This window comes from Heterodontus francisci, chromosome 2, assembly GCF_036365525.1.
Source record: "Heterodontus francisci isolate sHetFra1 chromosome 2, sHetFra1.hap1, whole genome shotgun sequence".
Lineage (NCBI taxonomy): Eukaryota > Metazoa > Chordata > Chondrichthyes > Heterodontiformes > Heterodontidae > Heterodontus > Heterodontus francisci.
Genome location: NC_090372.1, coordinates 176,958,823 through 176,983,006, shown reverse-complemented (window position 1 = coordinate 176,983,006; position 24,184 = coordinate 176,958,823). Strand labels below are relative to the sequence as shown.

General features: G+C 45.7%; 1 protein-coding gene across 2 annotated transcripts in view; it reads left to right on the top strand.

The window, feature by feature from the left end:
- odad2 (outer dynein arm docking complex subunit 2) overlaps positions 1-24,184 on the top strand; it is a 569,164-nt gene that overhangs the window by 188,783 nt on the left and 356,197 nt on the right. For both annotated transcript variants that reach the window (XM_068014153.1, XM_068014146.1), the window contains exon 9: positions 2,984-3,121. In XM_068014153.1, coding sequence (XP_067870254.1) covers positions 2,984-3,121 — 138 coding nt within the window. The remainder of the gene's footprint in view (positions 1-2,983; positions 3,122-24,184) is intronic.

The following is a 24,184-nucleotide window of genomic DNA, read 5'->3' as shown; positions in this document are numbered from 1 at the left end:
TTTGAGCTAATCTGTTGGTTGTGGGATTGCTTATCTCTGTCTATAGCCTGCTGCTTCCGCTGTTTAGCATGCACGTAGCCCTGTGTTGTAGCTTCACCAGGCTGACACACCATTTTTAGGTATGCCTGGTGCTGTTCCTGGGAGGCTCTCCTATACTCCTCATTGAACCTGGGTTGGTCCCCTGGCTTGATGGTAATGGTAGAGTGAGGAATATGGCAGGCCATGAGGTTACAGATTGTGTTTGAACACAATTTTGCTGCTGCTGATAGCCCACAGCGCCTCATGGATGCCCAGTCTCGAGCTGCTAGGTCTATTCTGAGTTTATCCTATTTAGTCCAATGATAGTGCCACACAATATGATGGAGCATGTCCTCAGTGTAAAGGTGGGACTCCGTCTCCACAAGGACTGTGCGGTGGTCACTCCTACCAATACTGTCATGGATAGTCGCATCTGCGACAGATAAGTTGGTAAGGATGAGGTCAAGTAATCTTATCCTTCTTGGTTCTCTCACCATCTGCTGTCTGACAGTTATGTCCTTCAGGACGGCCAGCTCAGTCAGTCGTGGCACTATTGAGCCACTCTTGGTGATGAACATTGAGGTCCCTTACCCTGTCTGTGCCCTTGCTACTCTCAGTGCATCTTCTAAGTGGTGTTCAGCATGAATGAGCACTGATTCATCAGCTGAGGGAGGGCGGTAGGTGGTAATCAGCAGGAGATTTCCTTGCCCGTGTTTGACCTGATGAGACTTAATTGGATTCAGAGTCAATTTTGAGGAATGTTTCAAGAAAGGAGGTAGAGAGAAAACAAGGAACTATAGGCCAGTTAGCCTAACATCAGTCATTGGGAAGATGCTGGAAACTATTATTAAAGAAGTCTTAACATTGCACTTGGAAAAGCATAGTATGATTAGAACAAGTCAGCATGGTTTTAGTAAAGGGAGATCCTGTTTGACAAATTTCTTAGAGTTTTTTGAGAATGTAACTAGTAGGGTAGATAAAGGGGAACCAGCAGATGTAGTATACCTGTATTTTCAAAAGGCATTCGATAAAGTGCCACATAAAAGATTAATAGGCAAGATAGTGCTGGGGGTAATATATTAAAGTGGATAGTGGATTAGTTATCAGACATGAAGCAGAGAGTGAGCATAAATGGGGTATTTTCAAGTTGGCAGGCAGTGAATAGTGTGGTACCGCAAGGATCAGTGCTGGGGCCTCAGCTATTTACTCTCTATATTAATGACTTGGATGAAGAGACAGAGAGTAATGCATCTAAGTTTGCTGATGATACAAAGCTCAGTGGAAGGGTAAGCCGCAGAGAGGATGTACAGAGGCTGCGTAGAGATATAGACAGGTTATGTGAGTTGGAAACAAGATGGCAAATGAAGTATAATGTAGGGAAATGTGAAGTTGTTCACTTTGGTCGTAAAAATAGAAAAGCAGAATATTTTTTAAAAGGTGTGAAACTGGTAAGTGTTGATGTTCAGAGAGACTTGGGGGTACTCGTACTAGTAGCGCAGAAAGTTAACATGCAGGTGCAGCAGGCTATTTGAAAGACAAATGACATGTTGGCCTTTATTGCAAGTGGATTGGAGTACAGGAATAAAGAAGTCTTACTAAAATTGTACAGGGCTTTGGTGAGACCGCACCTGGAATACTGTGTACAATTTTAGTCTCCACATTAAGAAAGGATATACTTACACTCGAGGCAGTGTAGCAAAGATTTACTAAATTGGTCCCTGGGATGAGGGGGTTGTCATATGATGAGAGGCTGAGTAAAGGTGCCTATAGAGTGAGAGGTGATCTAATTGAGACATACAAGATTCTGAAAGGGCTTGATAGGGTAGAAGCTGAGAGATTGTTCCCACTGGTCAGGGATTCTAGAACACTGATAAGGGGTCAATCATTCAGGACTGAAATGAGGAGAAATTACTGCACTCAAAGGGTTGTGAATCTTTGGAATTCTCTACCCCAGAGGGTTGTAAATGCTCCAACATTGAATACATTTAAGGCTGGGATAGATAGATTTTTGGTCTCACAGGGAATCAAGGGATATGGGGAGCGGGCAGGAAAGTGGAATTGAAGCCCAAGATCAGCCATGACCGTATTGAATGGTGGAGCAGGTTCGATGGGCCATATGGTCTACTTCTCCTATTTCTTGTGTTCTTGTGCCTCCCAGGGCCACACCCTCCCGACTGTATCCGACTGTGCCATCACCTAAGGTGAGTCTGTCCTGCTGCTGGGACAGGACACACCCATGGATCGTGATAAAGGTGCCTGGGACATTGTCTATTGCTTGGCTAGTCTGTGGAATAGCTCTCCCAATTTTGGCACAAGTCCCAAGATGTTCGTATGCAGACTTTACGGGCTCAACTGGACAGGTTGTGCCTTTTTCATTTTCGTGATTAGGTGCAGGCTGGGTGGTCCATCTCGTTCCCTCATTATACTACCATCATCTGGTAGTTTCATGATCAGTATTAATCAGACTATTGATTTATTCCAATTGTACTAGTTAATTGAATTTAAATTCCCCCAGCTGCCATGGTGGGATTTGAACTCATTTTTCCAGAGTATTCATCCGGGCCTCTGGATTATTAGTCCATTAACATCACTACTATGCTACCATCAGATACCAGCCGATCTTGTGCTCATTGATAGTCTGGGGTCTGTTGCATGATTGCAGTGTTTAGCTGCTTATGTTAATCTGCCTGTTCCTTTGGAACATTACTTTGGTACTCTGTGATAGGCCTCAAGGTGAGTTAAAGGCTACTTATTGTTGTTCGATTGATAACTGCTTTGTTTCTCTCCTTGTTATCCCAATAACTTCTCCAAACTACCTGAAGATCAGAAGAATCAGTCGGAATAAAATGAGTTTATTTCTCTTGTGTGCCTTTTCAAGAGTTTTAGTAGTGATTTGTTGATTTATACAAAGTGTGACATCTACAATGTTCTCTGTTCTCAGAAGTAATTTCCTTTTTTTTTAAAGCTCAAAGGATGAGAAAGCTCAAACGAGAGACCAGGATCCCAACAAGATTAAACAAGATAAAGAAAATGACGAGATCATTGCAACCAGGAAATACAAGTGCAAAGCAGCTCAAGAAAAAAAACATTTGCTACAGAGAATGTGAGCATTAACTTTTTTCTACTTAATAGTTACTTTGGCTTTTCACATGGAGAGTCAAGATGAAATAGTCTTCAGATGAAATGGGGTTAAAGGATGGGGGTTAATTCGACTTGGGCATGCAGATGTAATTCAGTCCCCATTTTGAAATCATACATTCTGTCCTTAATTTTGTAGTTCCATGATAGAGCCCACTGTGGACATAGGAATTACATTACTGGCGGGAGGGTGTAATTAGAATGTTTATACAGGTAGTTTCCACCATAAATGTGTAAAATACTTTATAGTGAGAGGATTTGAAATTTTATCACAGTCTGGATGCTTATGACACCACTGACATACAATGACTGAATAAGTCAAATTCCATCTTATTAAAATGTATTCTCAGATTTTTTTATTAGTGCTTTGGGCATTGAATTTTATAACTACTTACTATTCTGTGAAAACTGTAAATGAGTTGCATTGCTATTTTACTTATGTATTTATTGAATTTCTCTTCCTCATTTTTAAAGCTGAGAATACATAGCAAGATGAACCAATTTGAGATAGTTGATATTTAGCAGTTTGAGTAGGGGGAATAAATAGTGGGAGAAGTGAGAGGAAATTTAGAAGGTTAGTGAGAAAGGACAAGGCAATGGTGCAGGGTAGCGATACGGGTAATGATGACCAGAGTGTGATAAGAAGGGACAAAGCGTACAAACATAACAGTGCAACAGCAAGTAAGGGCAGAGTAGGGAAAAATGGTAAAAAGACAGACTTAAAGGCTCTTCATTTGAATGCATGCTGCAATCGTAAAGATTGATGAATTGATGGCACAAATAGATATAAATGGGTATGATATGATGGCCATTACAGTGACATGGATGCAAGGTGACCAAGGCTGGGAACTAAATATTCAAGGATATTTGACATTTTGGAAGGATAGGAAGAAAGGAAAAGGAGGTGGGGTAGCTCTGTTAATAAAGGATGAGATCAGGACAGTAGTGAGAAATTATCTTGGCTCGGAAGATCAAGATGTAGAATCAGTTTGGATGGAGATAAGAAATAGCAAAGGAAATGTCACTGGTGGGAGTAGCTTATAGGCCCCCTAACAGGAGAATTAGAATTAGAATATTACAGCGCAGTACAGGCCCTTCGGCCCTCGATGTTGCGCCGATCATCTGACCTACACTATTCCATTTACATCCATATGTCTATCCAATGACCACTTAAATGCCCTTAAAGTTGGCGAGTCTACTACTGTTGCAGGCAGGGCGTTCCACGCCCCTACTACTCTCTGCGTAAAGAAACTACCTCTGACATCTGTCCTATATCTTTCACCCCTCAACTTAAAGCTATGTCCCCACGTGTTTGCCATCCTCATCCGAGGAAAAAGACTCTCACTATCCACCCTATCTAACCCTCTGATTATCTTGTATGTCTCTATTAAGTCACCTCTCCTCCTCCTTCTCTCTAACGAAAACAACCCCAAGTCCCTCAGCCTTTCCTCGTAAGACCTTCCTTCCATACCAGGCAACATCCTAGTAAATCTCCTCTGCACCCTTTCCAAAGCTTCGACATCCTTCCTATAATGCGGTGACCAGAACTGCACGCAATACTCCAGGTGCGGCCTCACCAGAGTTTTGTACAGCTGCATCATGACCCCGTGGCTCTGAAACTCGATCCCCCTACTAATAAAGGCTAACACACCATATGCCTTCTTAACAGCCCTATTAACCTGGGTAGCAACTTTCAGGGATTTATGTACCTGGATACCAAGATCTCTCTGTTCATCTACACTACCAAGAATCTTCCCATTAGCCCAGTACTCTGCATTGCTGTTACTCCTTCCAAAGTGAATCACCTCACACTTCTCCGCATTAAACTCCATTTGCCATCTCTCAGCCCAGCTCTGCAGCCTATCTATGTCCCTCTGTACCCTACAACACCCTTTGACACTATCCACAACTCCACCGACCTTCGTGTCATCCGCAAATTTACTAACCCACCCTTCTACACCCTCATCCAGGTCGTTTATAAAAATGACAAACAGCAGTGGCCCCAAAACAGAACCTTGCGGTACACCACTAGTAACTAAACTCCAGGATGAACATTTGCCATCAACCACCACCCTCTGTCTTCTTTCAGCTAGCCAATTTCTGATCCAAAGCTCTAAATCACCTTCAACCCCATACTTCCGTATTTTCTGCAATAGCCTACCGTGGGGAACCTTATCAAACGCCTTACTGAAATCCATATACACCACATCCACGGCTTTACCCTCATCCACCTGTTTGGTCACCTTCTCGAAAAACTCAATAAGGTTTGTGAGGCACGACCTACCTTTCACAAAACCGTGCTGACTATCGCAAATGAACTTATTCTTTTCAAGATGATTATAAATCCTGTCTCTTATAACCTTTTCCAACATTTTACCCACAACCGAAGTAAGGCTCACAGGTCTATAATTACCAGGGCTGTCTCTACTCCCCTTCTTGAACAAGGGGACAACATTTGCTATCCTCCAGTCCTCCGGCACTACTCCTGTCGACAATGACGACTTAAAGATCAACAACAACGGCTCTGCAATCTCCTCCCTGGCTTCCCAGAGAATCCTAGGATAAATCCCATCTGGCCCAGGGGACTTATCTATTTTCACTCTTTCCAAAATTGCTAACACCTCCTCCTTGTGAATCTCAATCCCATCTAGCCTAGTAGGCTGTATCTCAGTAATCTCCTCGGCAACATTTTCTTTCTCTACTGTAAATACTGACGAAAAATATTCATTTAACGCTTCCCCTATCTCCTCTGATTCCGCACACAACTTCCCACTACTATCCTTGATTGGCCCTGTTCTAACTCTTATCATTCGTTTATTCCTGATATACCTATAGAAAGCCTTAGGGTTTTCTTTGATCCTATCCGCCAATGACTTCTCGTGTCCTCTCCTTGCTCTTCTTAGCCCTCCCTTTAGATCCTTCCTGGCTAGCTTGTAACTCTCAAGCGCCCTAACTGAGCCTTCACGTCTCATCCTAACATAAGCCGCCCTCTTCCTCTTGACAAGCGCTTCAACTTCTTGAGTAAACCACGGCTCCCTCGCTCGACAACTTCCTCCCTGCCTGACAGGTACATACTTATCAAGGACACGCATTAGCTGCTCCTTGAATAAGCTCCACATTTCGTTTGTGCCCATCCCCTGCAGTTTCCTTCCCCATCCTACACATCCTAAATCTTGCCTAATCGCGTCATAATTTCCTTTCCCCCAGCTATAATTCTTGCCCTGCGGTATATACCTGTCCCTGCCCATCGCTAAGGTAAACCTAACCGAATTGTGATCACTATCGCCAAAGTGCTCACCTACATCTAAATCGAACACCTGGCCGGGTTCATTACCCAGTACCAAATCCAATGTGGCATCGCCCCTGGTTGGCCTGTCCACATACTGTGTCAGAAACCCCTCCTGCACACACTGGACAAAAACAGACCCATCTAAAGTACTCGAACTATAGTATTTCCAGTCAATATTTGGAAAGTTAAAGTCCCCCATAACCACTACCCTGTTACTCTCGCTCCTGTCGAGAATCATCTTCGCTATCCTTTCCTCTACATCTCTGGAACTATTCGGAGGTCTATAGAAGACTCCCAACAGGGTGACCTTTCCTCTCCTGTTTCTAACCTCGGCCCATACTACCTCAGTAGACGAGTCCTCAAACGTCCTTTCTGCCGCTGTAATACTCTCCTTGATTAACAATGCCACACCCCCCCCCCCTCTTTTACCATCTTCTCTGTTCTTACTGAAACATCTAAATCCCGGAACCTGCAACATCCATTCCTGCCCCTGCTCTACCCATGTCTCCGAAATGGCCACAACATCAGGATCCCAGGTACCAACCCATGCTGCAAGCTCACCCACCTTATTCCGGATGCTCCTGGCGTTGAAGTAGACACACTTTAAACCAAGTTCTTGCTTGCCAGTGCCCTCTTGCGTCCCTGTAACCTTGTCCCCTACCTCACTACTCTCAACAGCCTGTACACTGGAACTACAATTTAGGTTCCCATTCCCCTGCTGATTTAGTTTAAACCCCCCCGAAGAGCACTAACAAATCTCCCCCCCAGGATATTGGTACCCCTCTGGTTCAGGTGAAGACCATCCTGTTTGTAGAGGTCCCACCTACCCCAGAAAGAGCCCCAATTATCCAGGAAACCAAAACCCTCCCTCCTACACCATCCCTGCAGCCACGTGTTCAACTCCTCTCTCTCCCTATTCCTCTCTTCGCTAGCACGTGGCACAGGCAACAACCCAGAGATAACAACTCTGGTTGTTCTCGCTCTAAGCTTCCACCCTAGCTCCCTGAATTTCTGCCTTAAATCCCCATCTCTCTTCCTACCTATGTCGTTGGTGCCTATGTGGACCACGACTTGGGGGTGCTCCCCCTCCCCCTTAAGGATCCCAAAAACACGATCGGAGACATCACGTACCCTGGCACCTGGGAGGCAACACACCAACCGTGAGTCTCTCTCGTTCCCACAGAACCTCCTATCTGTTCCCCTAACTATGGAGTCCCCAATGACTAATGCTCTGCTCCTCTTCCCTTTTCCCTTCTGAGCAACAGGGACAGACTCTGTGCCAGAGACCTGCACCCCATTGCTTACCCCTGGTAAGTCGTCCCCCCCAACAGTATCCAAAACGGTATACCTGTTGTTGAGGGAAACGGCCACAGGGGATCCCTGCACTGCCTGCTGGTTCCCTTTCCTTCCCCTGACGGTAACCCATCTACCTACTTCTTTTACCTGAGGTGTGACTGCCTCCCTATAACTCCTGTCAATAATCCCCTCCGCCTCCCGAATGATCCGAAGTTCATCCAGCTCCAGCTCCAGTTCCCTAACGCGGTCTGCGAGGAGCTGGAGTTGGGTGCACTTCCCGCAGATGCAGTCAGCAGGGACACTCTTGGCGACCCCTACCTCCCACGTTCTGCAGGAGGAACATACAACTGCCTTTACCTCCATTCCCACTATTCTAGATTCCCAATAAATCTACTGAAAAACCAAACGAAAAAAAAAGTCAAAACCTGTTCGCTTAGCAATCCGACGGACTGAACTTTTTAAATAAAAAGCTTACCTTATCAACACACTAGAGTCCTTTTTTTTTTGGTTAGAGGAGGAGGGTGGGTGGGAGACACTACACGTGTAGTGTCTCGGGTACTGCCACTGCCCAAATAAATAGTTTTCCCCTACCCAGCAGTCCCCGGTCCTCCAAAACAAAAAAGGGATTAACTTGTAACTTACTGAAATTGACCGCTCAGCTGAAAGTCCGCTCCGCACCCCGTTCTATCAAGGCTGTTCCTCGCAAAAGACAAAGATTTTAAAACTGCCCAAATAAATAGTTTTCCCCTACCCAGCAGTCCCCGGTCCTCCGAAACAAAAAAGGGATTAACTTGTAACTTACTGAAATTGACCGCTCAGCTGAAAGTCCGCTCCGCACCCCGTTCTATCAAGGCTGTTCCTCGCAAAAGACAAAGATTTTAAAACTGCCCAAATAAATAGTTTTCCCCTACCCAGCAGTCCCCGGTCCTCCGAAACAAAAAAGGGATTAACTTGTAACTTACTGAAATTGACCGCTCAGCTGAACGTCTGCTCCGCACCCCGTTCTATCAAGGCTGTTCCTCGCAAAAGACAAAGATTTTAAAACTGCCCAAATAAATAGTTTTCCCCTACCCAGCAGTCCCCGGTCCTCCGAAACAAAAAAGGGATTAACTTGTAACTTACTGAAATTGACCGCTCAGCTGAAAGTCCGCTCCGCACCCCGTTCTATCAAGGCTGTTCCTCGCAAAAGACAAAGATTTTAAAACTGCCCAAATAAATAGTTTTCCCCTACCCAGCAGTCCCCGGTCCTCCGAAACAAAAAAGGGATTAACTTGTAACTTACTGAAATTGACCGCTCAGCTGAAAGTCCGCTCCGCACCCCGTTCTATCAAGGCTGTTCCTCGCAAAAGACAAAGATTTTAAAACTGCCCAAATAAATAGTTTTCCCCTACCCAGCAGTCCCCGGTCCTCCGAAACAAAAAAGGGATTAACTTGTAACTTACTGAAATTGACCGCTCAGCTGAAAGTCCGCTCCGCACCCCGTTCTATCAAGGCTGCTCCTCGCAAAAGCTGAAGTGTAGGACAGAATATAAATCAAAAAATAATGGGGGAGGGGGGTGTTGTAGGAAAGGTACTGCAATGATCATGAGCGATTTTAATCTTCATATAGACTAGTCTAATCAAATTGGCAAAGGTAGTGTAAGGGTGAGGGCTTGCCCCAGTACCCAAAAATGCCTCGAGAGTCAGATGTCTTGTACAAAGGTTCATTTACAAGCATGCAAGGAGAAGTCCTACTCTCACAAATGATTGTTGGGGTTCTGCTAGTACATTGTTCCAGTGGCCATGTTATACAGTTTTACAGGAGGTTTATTTGATAAACTGTTTCTTAATTACATCATCTCCCATCTATTGCCTTCCCTGATCTCATCCTGCCTTGGTTATATTATTCACCTTGTCAACCTCTTGTTTACCCTGTTCATAGGATTCTTAGGCTATTCAAAGGATTCGGGTATCCCTTCTGAGCTTGTTTCCTTCTGATTAGGCAATTCATAGGATTCGGGTGTCTCTGTCCTGAGCTCGTTACCTTCTGATTAGGTATTCATATAATTTGTGTGTCCAACAGGCAAGCTTTCTCAACTTACAGGGACCTAAGTTACACCAAGTATCCCATGGTTCCCTATGCCAGTCTCCCCTACAGGTAGCCTGGAGGATGAGTTCATAGAGTGTATTAGGGATAGTTTCTTAGAACTAAATGTTTTGGAATCAATCTGGGAGCAGGCTATTTTATACCTGGTAATGTGTAATAAGACAGGATTAATAAATTAACTCATAGAAAAGGATCCTCTAGGTAAGAGTGATGATAACATGATAGAATTTCACATTCAGTTTGAGGGTGAGAGGTTTGGGTCTGAAACTAGTGTCTTAAAGTTTTTTTAAAAAAGCAATTACAAGGGCATGAAGACAGAGTTGGCTGAAGTGGACTAGGAAAATAAGTTAAAAGTTAAGATGGTAGAGAAGCAATGGCAGACGTTTAAGGAGATATTTCATAACTGTCAACAAAGATATATTCCATTGAGAAAGAAAGACTATGAGGAGGAGGCACCATCAATGGTTAGCTAAGAAAGTTAAGAATGGTAACAGTTGGAAAGAAAAGTTGCACAATGCTGCAAAGATTAGTGGTACACCAGAAGATTGGGAAAAAAATATAGAAATCAGCAAAGGATGACTTAAAGAAGGGATAAATTAGAGTATGAGAGTAAACTAGCATGATATATAAAAAGAGACAGTAAAAGCTTCTACACGTATATAAAAAGGAAGAGAAAACTAAAGTAAGTGTTGGATGAGACTGGGGAATTAATAATGGGAAACAAGGAAATGGCAAATACTTTGACAAATATTTTGTATCTGTCTTCAAAGTAGAAGACACAAAAAGACTCCCAACAATAGCAGAAAATCAAGAGGCAAAAGGGAGGGAGGAACTTGAAACAATCACTATCACTAGAGAAAAAGGACTATGAAAACTAATGGGACAAAAGGCTGACAAGTACCCTGGACCTGATGATCTGCATTGTAGGGTCTTAAAAGAAGTGGCTGCAGAGATAGTGGATGCATTGGTTGTAATCTTCCAAAATTCCCAAGATTCTGGAAAGGTCTCAGCAGATTGGAAAAGTGCAAATGTAATACCTCTATTCAAGAAAGAGGGGGACGGCAGAAAACAGGAAACTATAGGCCAATTAGCCTAACATCTGTCATTGGGAAAATGCTGGAATCCATTATTAAGGAAGTAGTAGTGGGACATTTAGAAAATCAAAATGCAATCAGGCTCCGTCAACATGGTTTTATGAAAGAGTGTGTCCTTGTACATGAATCACAAAAAGTTAGCATGCAGGTACAAAATTCATTGGGAAAAAAAGTGGAATGTTGGCCTTTATTTCAAGGAGGATGGAGTATGCAAGTAGGGAAGTCTTGCTACAACTGGACAGAGCATTGGTAAGACCACAACTAGAGTACTGCATACAGTTTTGGTTTCCTTATTTAAGGAGGGATTGCATTGAAAGCAGTTCAGAGAAGGTACACTAGGTTGATTCATGGTTTGAAACGGTTGTCTTATACGAAAAGGTTGAGCAGGGTGGCCCGATACTCATTGGAGTTTAGAAGAATGAATCTTATTCAAACATAAAGGTTTCTGAGTGGACTTGAGAGGATGTTTCTCCTCATGGTGGAATCTAGAACTAGGGGGCTCAGTTTCAAAATAAGGGGTCTCCCTTTTAAGACAGATGAGGAGGAATTTCTTCTCTCAGACGGTCTCTAGTCTTTGGAATTCTCTTCCCCTAGAGAGCAACGAAGGTTGGGTCATTGAATATATTCAAGGCTGAGTTAGACAGAATTTTGATCTACAATGGAGTCAAGGGATATGGGGACAAGCAGGAAAGTGGAGTTAAGGCCACAGTCAGATCAGCCATGATCTTATTGAACGGCGGTGCAGGCTCGAGGGGCTAAAAAGAAACATAGAAAATAGGAGCAGGAGTAGGCCATTCGGCACTTCGAGCCTGCTCCGCCATTCATTATGATCGTGGCTGATCATCCAACTCAGTAGCCTGTTCCCGCTTTTGCCCCATACCCTTTGATCCCTTTAGACCCAAGAGCTATATCTAACTCCTTCTTAAAAACATACAATGTTTTGGCCTCAACTGCTTTCTGTGGTAGCGAATTCCACAGGCTCACCACTCTCTGCGTGAAGAAATTTCTCCTCATCTCAGTCCTGAAAGGTTTACCCCGTATCCTTAGACAATGACCCCTGGTTCTGGACTCGCCCACCATCGGAAACATCCTTCCTGCATCTACCTGTCAAGTCCTGTTAGAATTTTATAGGTTTCTATGAGATTCCCCCCTCACTCTTCTGAACTTCAGCGAATATAATCCTAACCGACTCAATCTCTCTTCATACGTCAGTCCCGCCATCCCAGGAATCAGTCTGGTAAACCTTTGCTGCACTCCCGCTATAGCAAGAACATCCTTCCTCAGATAAGGAGACCAAAACTGCACACAATATTCCAGGTGTGGCCTCACCAAGTCCCTGTGTAATTGCAGCAAATGGCCTACTCCTGCTTCTATTTCTTACGATTGTAGTTTAGCAACACTGGGGGATGTCCTGTATATTGGAGGCACTGAGTAATAGTCTGGGAGTTTGGCAGAACTAGGATGGAGGACAGGAGGATACGGGGATGGAAGGTCAGTTTAGAGTCAAATAGGACGCTGAGGTTGCAAACAGTCTGGTTCAGTTTCAGACAGTGGAAAGGATGGAAGCAGTGGCCAGGGAACAGATAATGCCTTTAGTTTTTTAAAAATTCGTTCATGGGATGTGGGCGTCGCTGGCCAGGCCAGCATTTATTGCCCATCCCTAATTGCCCTTGAGAAGGTGGTGATGAGTTGCCTTCTTGAACCTCTGTAGTCCATGTGGGGCAGGTACGCCCACAATGCTGAGAGGAAGGGAGTTCCAGGATTTTGATCCAGCAACAGTGAAGGAACGGCAATATAGTTCCAAGTCAGGATCGTGTGTGACTAGGAGGGGAACTTGCAGGTGGTGGTGTTCCCATGCATTTGCTGCCCTTGTCCTTTTAGTTGGTAGAGGTCGCGGGTTTGGAAGGTGCTGTCTAAGGAGCCTTGGTGCGTTGCTGCAGTGCACCTTGTAGATGGTACATACTGCTGCCACTGTGCGTCGGTGGTGGAGGGAGTGAATGTTTGTGGATGGGGTGCCAATCAAGCGAGCTGCTTTGTCCTGGATGGTGTCGAGCTTCTTGAGTGTTGTTGGAGCTGCACCCATCCAGGCAAGTGGAGAGTATTCCATCACAGTCCTGATTTGTGCCTTGTAGATGGTGGACAGGCTTTGGGGAGTCAGGAGGCGAGTTAGTCGCCGCATGATTCCTAGCATCTGACCTGCTCTTGTAGCCACGGTATTTATGTGGCTTCTCCAGTTCAGTTTCTGGTCAGTGGTAGCCCCTCGGATGTTGATAATAGGGGATTCAGTGATGGTAATGCCATTGAATGTCAAGGGGAGATGGTTAGATTCTCTCTTGTTGGAGATGGTCATTGCCTGGCACTTGTGTGGCGCGAATGTTACTTGCCACTTATCCGCCCAAACCTGGATATTGTCTAAGTCGCTGCTTTTCTACACGGACTGCTTCAGTACCTGAGGAGTTGCGAATGGTGCTGAACATTGTGCAATCATCAGCGAACATCCCCACTTCTGGCCTTATATTGAAGGAAGGTCATTGATGAAGCAGCTGCAGATGGTTACTCTGAGGAACTCCTGCAGTGATGTCCTGGAGCTCAGATGATTGACCTCCAATAACCACAACCATCTTCCTTTGCGCTAGGTATGACGCCAACCAGCGGAGAGTTGTCCCCTGATTCCCATTGACTTCAGTTTTGCTAGGGCTCCTTGATGCCATACTCAGTCAAATGCAGCCTTGATGTCAAGGGTAGTCACTCCCCCCTCACCTCTTGAGTTCAGCTCTTTTGTCCATGTTTGAACCAAGGCTGTAATGAGGTCAAGAGCTGAGTGGCCCTGGCGGAACCCAAACTGAGTGTCACTGAGCAGGTTATTGCTAAGCAAGTGCCGCTTGATGGCACTGTTGATAACACCTTGCATCACTTTACTGATGATTGAGAGTAGGCTGATGGGGCGGTAATTGGCTGTGTTGGACTTGTCTTGCTTTTTGTGTACAGGACATACCTGAGCAATTTTCCACATTGCAGCGTAGGTGCCAGTGTTGTAGCTGTACTGGAACAGCTTGGCTAGGGGCGCGGCAAGTTCTGGAGCACAGGTCTTTAGTACTATTGCCGGAATATTGTCAGGGCCCATAGCCTTTGCAGTATCCAGTGCCTTCAGTCGTTTCTTGATATTACGCAGAGTGAATCGAATTGGCTGAAGTCTGGCATCTGTGATGCTGGGGACCTCAGGAGGAGGCTGAGATGGATCATCAACTCGGCACTTCTGGCTGAAGATTGTTGCAAATGCTTCAGCGTTATCTTTCACACTGATGTGCTGGGCTCCCCCATCATCGAGGATGGGTATATTTGTGGAGCCACCTCCTCCAGTTAGTTGTTTAATTGTCCACCACCATTCACGGCTGGATGTGGCAGGACTGCAGAGCTTAGATCTGATCTGTTGATTATGGGATCGCTTAGCTCTGTCTATCGCATGCTGCTTACGCAGTTTGGCACCCAGGTAGTTCTGTGTTGTAGCTTCACCAGCTGACACCTCATTTTTAGGTATGCCCGGTGCTGCTCCGAGCATGCCCTCCTGCACTCTTCACTGAACCAGGGTTGGTTCCCCGGCTTGATGCTCATGGTAGAATGGGGGATATGCTGGGCCATGAGATTACAGATTGCAGTTAAATACAATTCTGCTGCTGCTGATGGCCCACAGTGCCTCACGGATGCCCAGTTTTGCATTGCTAGATCTGTTCAAAATCTATCCCATTTTGCACAGTAGTAATGTCACACAACACGATGGAGGGTATCCTCAATGTGAAGGCGGGACCGTCTCCACAAGCACTGTGCGGTGGTCACTCCTACCAATACTGTCACGGACAGATGCATCTGCGGCTGGCAGATTGGTGAGGACGAGGTCAAGTTAGTTTTTCCCTCTTGTTGGTTCCCTCACCACCTGCCGCATACCCAGTCTAGCAGCTACGTCCTTTAGGACTCGGTTAGCTCGGTCGGTAGTGGTGCTACTGAGCCACTCTTGGTGATGGACATTGAAGTCCCCCACCCAGAGTTCATTCTGTGCCCTTGCCACCCTCAAGTGCTGTTCAACATGGAGGACTACTGACTCATCAGCTGAGGGAGGGCAGTAGGTGGTAATCAGCAGGAGGTTTCCTTGTCCAAGTTTGACCTGATGCCATGAGACATAATGGGGTTCGGAGTCAATGTTGAGGACTCCCAGGGCAATTCCCTCCCGACTGTTTACCACTGTGCCACCTCTGGTGGGTCTGTCCTGCCGGTGGGACAGGACATACCTGGGGATGGTGATGGCAGTGTCTGGGACATTGTCTGTGAGTTTTCTATAGACCCCCCAATAGCAACAGAGACATGGAGGAACAGATTGGGAGGCAGATTTTGGAAAGTTGCAAAAGTAACAGAGTTGTTGTCATGGGTGACTTCAACTTCCCTAATATTGATTGGAACCTCCTTAGTGCAAATAGTTTGGATGGAGCAGTTTTTGTCAGGTGTGTCCAGGAAGGTTTCCTGACTCAATATGTAGATAGGCCGACTAGAGGGGAGACTATGTTGGACTTGGTGCTTGGCAACGAACCAGGCCAGGTGGCAGATCTATTGGTGGGAGAGCATTTCGGTGATAGTGATCACAACTCCCTGACCTTTTCTATAGTCTTGGAGATGGACAGGAGCAGACGGGATGGGAAAATATTTAATTGGGGGAGGGGGAATTACAATGCTATTAGGCAGGAACTGGGGAGCATAAATTGGGAACAGATGTTCTCAGGGAAATGCACGACAGAAATGTGGAGGTTGTTTCGGGAGCACTTGCTGCGGCTGCTGGATAGGTTTGTCCCGATGAGGCAGGGAAGGGATAGTAGGGTGAAGGAACCTTGGATGACAAGAGATGTGGAACAGCTAGTCAAGAGGAAGAAGGAAGCTTACTTAAGGTTGAGGAAGCAAGGATCCGACAGGGCTCTAGAGGGTTACAAGGTAGCCAGGAAAGAACTGAAGAATGGACTTAGGAGAGCTAGAAGGGGACATGAAAAAGTCTTGGCGGGTAGGATTAAGGAAAATCCCAAGGCGTTCTACACTTATGTGAGGAACAAGAGGATGGCCAGAGTGAGGGTAGGGCCGATCAGGGATAGTGGAGGGAACTTGTGCCTGGAGTCGGAGGAGGTAGGGGAGGTCCTAAATGAATACTTTGCTTCAGTATTCACTAGTGAGAGGGACCTGGTCGTTTGTGAGGACAGCGTGGAACAGGCTGATAAGCTCGAACAGGTTGAGGTTAAGAGGGAGGATGTACTGGAAATTTTGAATGATATGAGGACAGATAAGTCCCCGGGGCCAGACGGGATATACCCAAGGATATTACGGGAAGCGAGGGAAGAGATTGCCGCGCCTTTGGCGATGATCTTTGCGTCTTCACTGTCCATTGGAGTAGTGCCGGATGATTGGAGGTTGGCAAATGTTGTTCCCTTGTTCAAGAAAGGGAATAGGGATAACCCTGGGAATTATAGACCAGTCAGTCTTACGTCGGTAGTGGGCAAATTATTGGAGAGGATTCTGAGAGCCAGGATTTATGATTATTTGGAAAAGCATAGTTTGATTAGAGACAGTCAGCATGGCTTTGTGAGGGGCAGGTCATGCCTCACAAGCCTTATTGAATTCTTTGAAGATGTGACAAAACACGTTGATGAAGGAAGAGCAGTGGATGTGGTGTATATGGATTTTAGCAAGGCGTTTGATAAGGTTCCCCATGGTAGGCTCATTCAGAAAGTAAGGAGGCATGGGATACAGGGAAAGTTGGCTGTCTGGATACAGAATTGGCTGGCCCATAGAAGACAGAGGGTGGTAGTAGATGGAAAGTATTCAGCATGGAGCTCGGTGACCAGTGGTGTTCCGCAGGGATCTGTTCTGGGACCTCTGCTCTTTGTGATTTTTATAAATGACTTGGATGAGGAAGTGGAAGGCTGGGTTAGCAAGTTTTCCAATGACACGAAGGTTGCTGGAGTTGTGGATAGTGTGGAAGGCTGTTGTAGGTTGCAACGGGACATTGACAGGATGCAGAGCTGGGCTGAGAAGTGGCAGATGGAGTTCAACCTGGAAAAGTGTGAAGTGATTCATTTTGGAAGGTCGAATTTGAATGCGGAATACAGGCTTAAAGACAGGATTCTTGGTAGTGTGGAGGAACAGAGGGATCTTGGGGTCCATGTCCATAGTTGCCACCCAAGTTGATAGGGTTGTTAAAAAGGCGTATGGTGTGTTGGCTTTCATTAACAGGGGGATTGAGTTTAAGAGCCGCGAGGTTATGCTGCAGCTCTATAAGGCCCTGATTCGACCACACTTGGAATATTGTGTTCAGTTCTGGTCGCCTCATTATAGGAAGGATGTGGAAGCTTTAGAGAGGGTGCAGAAGAGATTTACCAGGATGCTGCCTGGACTGGAGGGCATGTCCTACGAAGAAAGATTGAGGGAGTGAGGGCTTTTCTCATTGGAGCGAAGAAGGATGAGAGGTGACTTGATAGAGGGGTACAAGATGATGAGAGGCATAGATAGAGTGGATAGCCAGAGACTTTTTCCCAGGGTGGAAAGGGCTATCACCAGAGGGCATAATTTTAAGGTGATTGGAGGAAGGTTTCGGGGAGATGTCAGAGGTAGGTTCTTTACACAGAGAGTGGTGGGTGCGTGGAGTGCGCTGCCAGCGGTGGTAGTAGAAGCAGATACATTAGTGGCATTTAAGCGACTCTTGGATAGGTACATGGATGATAGTAAAATGAAGGGTAGGTAGTTAGTTTGATCTTAGAGTAGGTTAAAGGTTCGGCACAACATCGTGGGCCGAAGGGCCTGTACTGTGCTGTACTGTTCTATGTTCTATGTATGATTCCGTATGACTATGTCAGGCTGTTGCTTCACTAGTCTGTGGGACAGCTCTCCCAACTTTGGCACAAGCCTCCAGATGTTGGTAAGGAGGACTTTGCAGGGTCGACAGGGCTGGGTTTGCCGTTGCCGTGGTTTCCGGTGCCTAGGTCGATGCCGGGTGGTCCATCCGGTTTCTTTCTTTTATCATTGACTTCGTAGCGGTTAGATACAACTGAGTGGCTTGCTAGGCCATTTCAGAGGGCATATAAGAGTCAGCCACATTGCTGTGGGTCAGGAGTCACATGTAGGCCAGATAAGGTAAGGACAGCTGATTTCTTTCCCTAAAGGACATTAGTGAACCAGATGGGTTTTTGCAACAATTGACAATGGTTTCATGGCCATCATTAGACTATTTTTTAATTCCAGATTTATTAATTGAATTCAAATTGCACCTTCTGGTCTGGTGGGATTTGAACCCATGTCGCCAGAACAATACCCTGGGTCTCTGTGTTACTAGTCCAGTGACAATACCACTACGCCACCGCCTCCCCCAATATCCTCAGTATTTATTTAGAGCTAATTTCTGCTCATCCAATACTGGATGTCAGGCATGCAGCGTGTTAACTCAGATGCAGTGGGTCGAGAGAGGTGATGATGAGGTAGAGCTGGGTTTCATCAGTGTACATGTGAAATCTGGCAATATGTTATCAGATGATGTCCTTGAGGGGCAACATGTAAATGAGAAATAGGAGTGGGCCAAGGATAGATCCTTGGGAAACTGCAGAGAGGGCTCCAGACTTTATCCTTTCGCACCCTGTAACTAAATGTAAATGTTTGCGGGCGTGCAGGGACAGAGAAACCTGTGGATTCAGATGCACAGATATTTGAAGGTGGGAGGACACGTGATATTTGGATTTATAAAATTGACATAGAGAACAAATGCAAGGAAATAATGCTAAAACTTTCTAAGTCGCTGGTGAGACCTCAGCTGGAGAATTGTGACCAATTCTGGGCATCACACTTTAGAAAGGATGTCAGTGCCTTGGAGGAGATTTGGCTGTTGCCATCTTGGGCAGGTTCCCAAGAAGGGTGGTTAGAATACCCATACTTTGTGGCTGGGAGGCCATTTGTAATATGCAAATCGTAGTTTTTGGTACGTAGGATAATAATGTCATTTATGCCAGCATTGAGCTGTCTAATCAGGGGACTTAAAGGGACTGCGGGAAGATGCTAAAAAATGGCCCAAGAGTACTTTTAACTTGTTTTTGTGGTCTAGTACAGGGTCTGCAACCTGTGGCTCTAAAGCCACATGAGGCTCTTTAACATCTCTTTTGCGGCTCCCAACCTTTTCGAGTGGTATAGCTACACCATGGTTATAGATAATGGGCTTAATTTTAATAGCGCGCCGCACTCCTCGGTGGCAAGCTTTCAACTCGGCGGCCTTCCAAGAGGACCCCCTGCGATATTACGCGCAGGGGCTAATTTAAATAGGGGGGTGGAGTGGCTGCGCCCGATGGCGTTCCGCGGTCCCGGCAACGCCGTCCAGTGCCACTGCGCAGGCGCTGGTGCCATTTTTAAAGGGCTTTAAGCCCTGAGCAGAAATTTTAATTTTTAAAGTGACCAGGACTTTAATTTTTAATAAAAAAGTACATTTCACATAAAAGCGCCACTTCCACCCCCGCAGTGATCACACAATAAATTTATTTCCTGCCCCCCCGCCCAAAAACCATTCTTGACAGTGCCGACCTTTAAACCCTAAACTTTGCACTCTGTTCCCTTCAACCCCTTCCCACCATCTCCACGGCCAATGAAAAATGTTTTCCCCGCTCCTCCATCCCTCCCACCCTGAAAATTTTATTACTGTGCACCTTCCTACCAGATTTCTGCCTTGCAACTAAGGCGCCTGAGCTGCGATTGGAGTCAGTAAAATTGACCTGCAGGTAAGTTTATTTGCATCTCGTTTAGGTTCATTTGATTATGCAGATGAGGGTCCCGCTGCCAGACGGTGGAGCAGGCCACACCGAGGTCCCCCCGCCACTGGTAATATGCGGCGGGCTGTTCTTGACAGCCTCTCCCCGCAAAGCTTTACCGGCCCTCGCAGCGTCAAGGAGCCGGTAAAATTCAGCCCAATGCCTTTGATTCATGGAACTGATTTTTTGATTGTGACCATTCTTGATTCTATTATAGCTGGGATGATAAATTATTCTGAATGTGCCTTCTTTATCATGAGAATCAATAGCCGAAAAAAATTGACTTAATTCTACACAACTAAAGTTAAAGTTTGTTTTAAAGATGACTTTATGACAAAAGTATAGGTTAAAAAAAAGTTTAAAAACACGATAATTCAGAGTTAGGTCTATATAATTTTTTTTCTGATGATACACAAATTCAGTATATGTATTTTATTCATTATATGTGCAAATTATGCATTCTACCAGAGACACTTGCCAATTTGTCATGTATTTGGTTTAGAAAAGTTGAATTTTCATTTTGCAGCACCCAATAGTTTTTATTTGAGGCAAATTTTTTTTAAAAGGCTCTTCAGATGAAAAAGGTTGCTGACCCCTTATCTAGGAGGAGCAGTAATGCTACTTTTTTTCCTTACAAAAATACTCTGGCCTGCTGCCAGACCATGGCCACTCCCCTGCTCCCCCCACCCACTTCCAGGCTCTGACTGTCATCTCGCTTTGCAAAGGAACCAGCAAAATTCCCCAACTGGCAAGCTGTCTCAAAGTGCTCATCCAGTTTGCACAACAGTTACAGTGGGCGGGTGGTGGGTCCACGCCACTCATAAATGTCCACTTGTGCATCTAAACTTAAAATCTGTCTCTCTGAGCTCAATGCACCTTCTGAAGTTTATAAAACACAAAACAAAATGCAACACAAAAGCTACAACACGTGCAGAATTAGTAGAATCATAGAAAGTTTATGGCACAGAAAGAGGCCACTTGTAGTAGTCTCGCTCGTTGCCCCTGCATATAGCCTCTTAATTTAAAAAAGACACAACTTCTTTGTTTAAAAAAGCTCAATGTAAATTGAATGAAGCTTTTTAAATTTGTCTATCAGCGCTTCTTCAAATAGTATTGAAAAATGTTTGAGCACTAACTGCTGGAAGTTAAAGAAAAATATTCCATCTGTGCAGCTACCTTAACAGTACTGATGTGTCCTGAGAAATTAGGTACAGGCACAACCCAATTTCAACTCAGTCACAAGTCTGGGCAATTTTTCTCAATGGTCTTTCATGGAAAGTTAGCATTGCTGACAAAGCCAGTATTTATTGCTCATCCCTCATTGCTCTTGAGAAGGTGGTGGTGCTTCACTTCCTTGAATCACTGCAGTCTGTGTGGTGTAAATACTCCTACAGTTCTGTTCAGTAGAGAGTTCCAGGATTTTGACCCAGTGGCAATGAAGGAATGATGATATATTTCCAAGTCAGGCTGGTGTGTGACTTGGAGGGGAACTTGCAGGTGATGGTGTTCCCACGCGCCTGCTGCCCTTGTCCTTCTAGGTGGTAGAGGTCATGAGTTTGGGAAGTGCTGCCAAAGAAGCCTTCGCAAGATTCATTGATTGTGGGAGGGCCATAGTTGGTAATCAAGAGGCCCATGCTTGACAGTGCCATGAGACGTCGTGGGGTCTAGAGCCACTCAGTGTTGACTCTCAGGGACACTTCCTGTGTACGACAGTGCTGCTACATCTGGTGGATCTATCCTGCAGCTGGGACATGGAGGAATCTAGGACATTGGATGATGGTCATACAGAATCATCCCTATGTCAAGCTGATGCTTGATTAGTCTGTGGGATAATTCTCCTAATTTTGGTACAAGTCCCCAGATGTTAGTGAGACGTTCACCACCAGAACTGGCTGGGCCACATAAAGCACTATTGGGCCCTGCTCTCGTCTGCTAAAACTGCTCACTATTCCAAGATCATCCTGGAATGCAATGGTAGACCCCGGCTTCTTTTCTGTACTGCAAACCGTCTTCTTAAACCTCTCTCTCCTGTCTCCTCCACCCTCATCTCCAACAATAAGTGAGAGGAACTCATGGATTTCTTTGTCAGTAAAATTGAGACCATCCAATCAGCTGCCTCTGCTGCTTCCCACCCTTCCATGAGCCCACTGGGCCTAAGTGCCTCTAAAGTTCCCCTATGCCCTAGCCTTGAACTCGCATCTTTCTCTAATTTCTCTACTATGTCCCCTTATACCCACTCTGAGTTCATTTGTTCTTGAGACTCAGTTCCTGCTCCCTTGACCCCATTAAACTGCTGGGCATTCAACTTCCTTTCCTGGACCCCATGTTAGCTGACATTGTTAATGGTTCTCTCTTCAGGTGCTGCTCCTATTTCCTTTAAATCTGCCCTCCTCACCCCCTCTCCTCAAAAAACCAATCCTTCACCTCATTGTCCTTGCAGACTACCACCCCATCTCCACCCTCCTTTTCCTCTGTAAAGCCTTTGAACGTGTTGTCGCCTCCCAAATTCCAGCTGATCTTTCCCAAGACGCCCTGTTTGAATGCCTCCAATCAGGTTTTTTCACCACCACAGTACCGAAACTGCTCTTATAAAAGCCACAAATTACATTCTATGTGACTGTGACATAGGTAAACTATTCTTCCTCGTTCTTCACGATCTGTCTGCAGCTTTGACGTGGTTGACAACACCATCCTCCTGCCCAACACCTCTCCACAGCTGTCCAGCTGGATGGGACTGCACTCATCTGGTTCCATTCTTATCTATCTAATTGTAGCCAGAATTTCACTTGCAATGGCTTCTGTTCCTGCTCTTACACCACCTCCGGTGTTCCCAAGGTTCTATCCTTGGCCCCCTCCTATTTCTCATCTACATGCTGCATCTTGGTGACATCATCTGAAAGCACAGTTAGTTTTCACATATATGCTGATGATACCCAGCAGTACCTCACCAGCAGTTCTCTTGGCTCCTCCATTGTTCCTAATTATCAGACTGTTTGTCCGACATCCAGTACTGGATGAGCAGAAATTTCCTCCAACTAATCATTGGGAAGACCAAAGCCATTGAGCAAAATCTTAATGGAATAAACCCACTGGCAACGATGAGGCCAGTAGAAGGTCAAGAACACATTGTAATTGAAGCAGGCTTTGCTGTGGCTCTTTAACTAAGCCATTAACGTCCCCCTACTGGGTTTCCTGACTAACCACAGGGTGTGGACGTGTTTACAACCCGCATTCCATCAGTGAAGGCTCTGTATTTAAAGGGACCCCGGTAGGGGTGAGTGTGGCTGCAGGAAAACTTCTGAAGCCATCTGAAGGGAAGAAGATGGAAGGAAGATGTGGGAAGGCTGAACAACAACCGCCCCCACCCCCACAAGTTCTCTGACTCTTCCATGGAGATCCTGCTGTAGCTGGTAAGGACCAGAAGGGAGCTCCTCTTCCCTGTGGCTGGGAGGAAGAGGCTAGTCACCCAAATGAAGTAGGCATGGCTGGAAGAGGCAAAGGCTGTGAGCAGCACAAGTGTGGTGCCAAGGACGTGGATTCAATGCCGGAAAAGTTTTAATGACCTTGTAAGGTCCGGAAAGGTGAGTGCCATACTTCTCAGGTGGTGTCTATCACTCTCTGATCTCGTAGCATTCTCCTGCATAGCACTCCTCTAACGGACAGACCTTGCCATTTTAAGCATTTCTTTCAGGCACCTCCTCAAATCTCCATCTGATCAGCCAACACTCTCACTCAGCCTCATCTTATTGTCCTCTTGCACTCATCCCTGACAATCACCCTCTTCAAATGTTCGCATTCTATCCTCAGTGCACATTTATTTTCTCACACTCATAACTCTGCTTTCTCTCATTGCAGGAGAACAGTGTGCACAACTCCAGGGAGAGGCAGAGAATCATGGTGGACCTGCAGCCATAGCCACCCTGACCATATGGAGGAGAACATACTGGGGATCGACAGGGTGTCACATGCACTAGGCATTGGCAATGGAGGTGGGTGTGGCCCAGATACCTGGTGACAGCATTACACAATGCAGCCATAGCCACCCTGACCATATGGAGGAGAACATACTGGGGATCGACAGGGTGGCACATGCACTAGGCATTGGCAATGGAGATGGGTGTGACCCAGATACCTGGTGACAGCATTACACAATACACTGCCACTTGGCACTTAACAGTCACTCATGTTGAACTGATGGCACCAATAACTGAAATGTTATGTTAAGCACTATGCTGAGTGTGTACCTTTCCCAATGTCAGCATTAACTCATCTTTGATCGCTTAAGGGTCCTTCATGGGTGACAGAGGAGCTTATGCGGGACCAGGCCAAGAAGTCCGAGCACTCTGAGGATGCACCGTCACATGCCTCATGCACCCTCCACCAGCACAGATAGAGTCACCTGGGTGGGGACTGGAGTAGAGATAGCTAGGTTGTACATTACATGTGAGCA